Source organism: Aplysia californica, unplaced genomic scaffold, assembly GCF_000002075.1.
Source record: "Aplysia californica isolate F4 #8 unplaced genomic scaffold, AplCal3.0 scaffold00839, whole genome shotgun sequence".
NCBI lineage: Eukaryota > Metazoa > Mollusca > Gastropoda > Aplysiida > Aplysiidae > Aplysia > Aplysia californica.
In genome coordinates, this window is record NW_004798109.1 from 55,139 (window position 1) to 57,730 (window position 2,592).

A 2,592-nucleotide genomic window follows, 5' to 3' on the forward strand; every position below is an offset into this window, starting at 1 on the left:
AGAAATACAAACAGATCGACAGAAACAACAGAAGGAGGCTTAAGAAGTAGGACGTACAAGTGGCTCCCTCCATCCACCAATTCTTCGAATATAAGACACATCCGTGAAAGTCAACTTGAGACCCTCATATCTATAATAAGAAGAAAGAGTCTTTTGGCCATGACGTCACGGCGACCCAAATGTGAACCCACAGAGCGGATAGACCACGGATGTGCGTATTAGGTCACGGTCAAGTAATGTTTAAATGGAGAGCCCAAATAAACTTTTACTGACAAATCCACGACAGAAATGTGACGTACGTAAACGTATTCAATAGATTTGTATTTTATTATTTTTACCCTGGATCTTGCATTGTGACTTAATTTTAGTTTACTATAGACCTATAGATTTATATTATATCTTGGATCATACACTGTGCCGTGATTCTGGGACACTGTGGACCCCTTGATTTGTATTATAATAATACCCTGGATCGTGCACTTTGACGTCCGGTACTCTATGGGCCCTTACATCTGTATAGTATGACGCGGTGAAATCAGGCGTTCGTCAATTTTTGTGCATTTTAAATTATTGGTATCATCTTAAAGCTTGTTTATTTATCTTGCTTTTGATGAAAAAAATACTCATCTATCTTAAGCAGAAGTCAAGATATTTGTGATTCAAAGTGGTCAGTTCACTTGGTTTCAGCGGTAAAAATAGGGAAACAATGGTCGCCAAAGTTTGGTACTTCAATAACTAAAGAGTCCTTGAAAACTTAAAATTTGCATATTTTGAGCTTATAATCAACGTTTTTTTAATATGATTCACTTGGAAATGTGTTATTATTTGGATATTAAAGGGTTGAACTAAAAATCCAAATATTTTATTAAAAATGCGAAACTTTTTCTCCAATTTTGTTATCTTGACGAGCGCCGGATTTCACCACGATGTCCCACTTATATCCTTGATCGAGCACAACGACGTAATTTATTCTTGTTTACACTGGAGTGCACAATTCAACTCAATTTAGAGCCAAATGAAGGGAAAGGTGGAAAGGTGGAAAGGCAGAGGGCACCCTCGGCTATTACGAGACTAGTGTTTTACCCTTTATTTGAAGTCTTTATCTGAGAGCCCATCTAGGAAAAACTTCACAACCAAATTTTAAAGTTTGCAAAAATACCATGACAGCGTATGGGTTATGATTTTGTGAGGCATTGTGATGAGATCAAGCTCCCGATGAGCATTTTTCGAATCGTTGCATCCTGTTATACCAGTTACATTTCTGTGTGGACTTTTACTGAAAAACGTTGATCAAAGGCACAACAGTCGTAAATCTGCAGTTTCTAAGGACTCTCAAGCTTTGGAAGTAGCCAAACGTTGGCGACCATTTCCTTGCTAATTGTTATTCTAAGTCCAGTTGACCTCCACCTCCTTTAGTTGCAAAAACTCGACTTTTATTCAATATAGAAGGGTAATTCCTTAATCATAAAAAACAAGATATATGAAATAATTTTGAAGTTGTATCATTAACCATAATATTAAGCTCCAGAATTGACGAGCACCCGATTCCGCCGCTCCGAAACACATACGTGTATTGCAATAGAGAGCAAAGACATGACAGTCTAATGTCTAGGATATTATAAGTCTATGATAAATCTACAAGCGTGTATGTACCTCTCCCACACAATATATTCCCATGTCCGTCCGGATTGGACAAGGGCGAGACACAGCAAACAGTCGGAGTTTCTCAATGACTTGAAAGAAAGAAACCAGACACGGAACGCGTCGTAGGAATTAATCGTCATATTTACTTTAAAATTCACAAACACACTCTTTATGGGTCAATTTTGATCTTTCAAAATATGAAAAAAAGAAAAATAATTGTATTTTTACTTTATAGCCTACTTTTTGTCAATTATGTTCGGGCATGCCTCCTAGACCTCATAGAAATGCAAACCACTGCATGGTCGCGTGGTCAGCGATTGAAACGCCGCGCAACACAGCTTAGGTGCTAATCGATAGAGTCCGGGCAACGCTATTCGAGGCGCTAAATTATGGCTCATTTGTCTAGCTTTCTCACACATTATCTTTCTAGTGGCGTGTTAGCCAAGTGGTAAGGGCACCGGGCCCAAACACGTGAGATTGCAGGCTCGGGGGTGTAAGTCTTAGCTCAATCCGACGCTGTGTCTTTGAGAAAAGCACACTACACCAATTTCCCATTTGGCTCGATCATTTCGAAGATGGACATTAAACTCAGAGGTCCCGCCTCTTAAATAATCTAATAGGGTTTATAGAGGCGTTAACAACCTATACCCTTTCACAATTTTCACCATCTCCCAATGTCTGTCTAGGTTGGGCAAGGGAGAGACACAGAGCAAGAAGTCCGAATTTCTCAAGGATTTGGAAGAAAGAAGTCGCACAACGCAGCACACGACTTACGACACCAAGGTGGGATACTTTAGGGGTTACATAGTCTTTCAATATGCTCATTATGTTTTCTTCCCTCTTTGTTAGTTAATGATTTATTTTTTTATTTCATTATATTGTTTTGTGTATTTTTTTTGTTTCGTTTTGTTTGTTTGTTTGTTTCGGGGGTTTTTCGGGGGGGGGGGT

The 2,592-nt window shown here is 38.9% G+C and overlaps 1 protein-coding gene across 1 annotated transcript in view; it reads left to right on the forward strand.

Annotated features, from left to right (window-relative positions):
* LOC101845580 (optineurin) overlaps positions 1-2,592 on the forward strand; it is a gene marked incomplete at its 3' end in the record, with an annotated part of 22,136 nt that overhangs the window by 16,336 nt on the left and 3,208 nt on the right. The window contains 1 exon segment of the mRNA XM_035972783.1: positions 2,331-2,427. Within this exon segment, the coding sequence (XP_035828676.1) occupies positions 2,331-2,427 (97 nt within the window).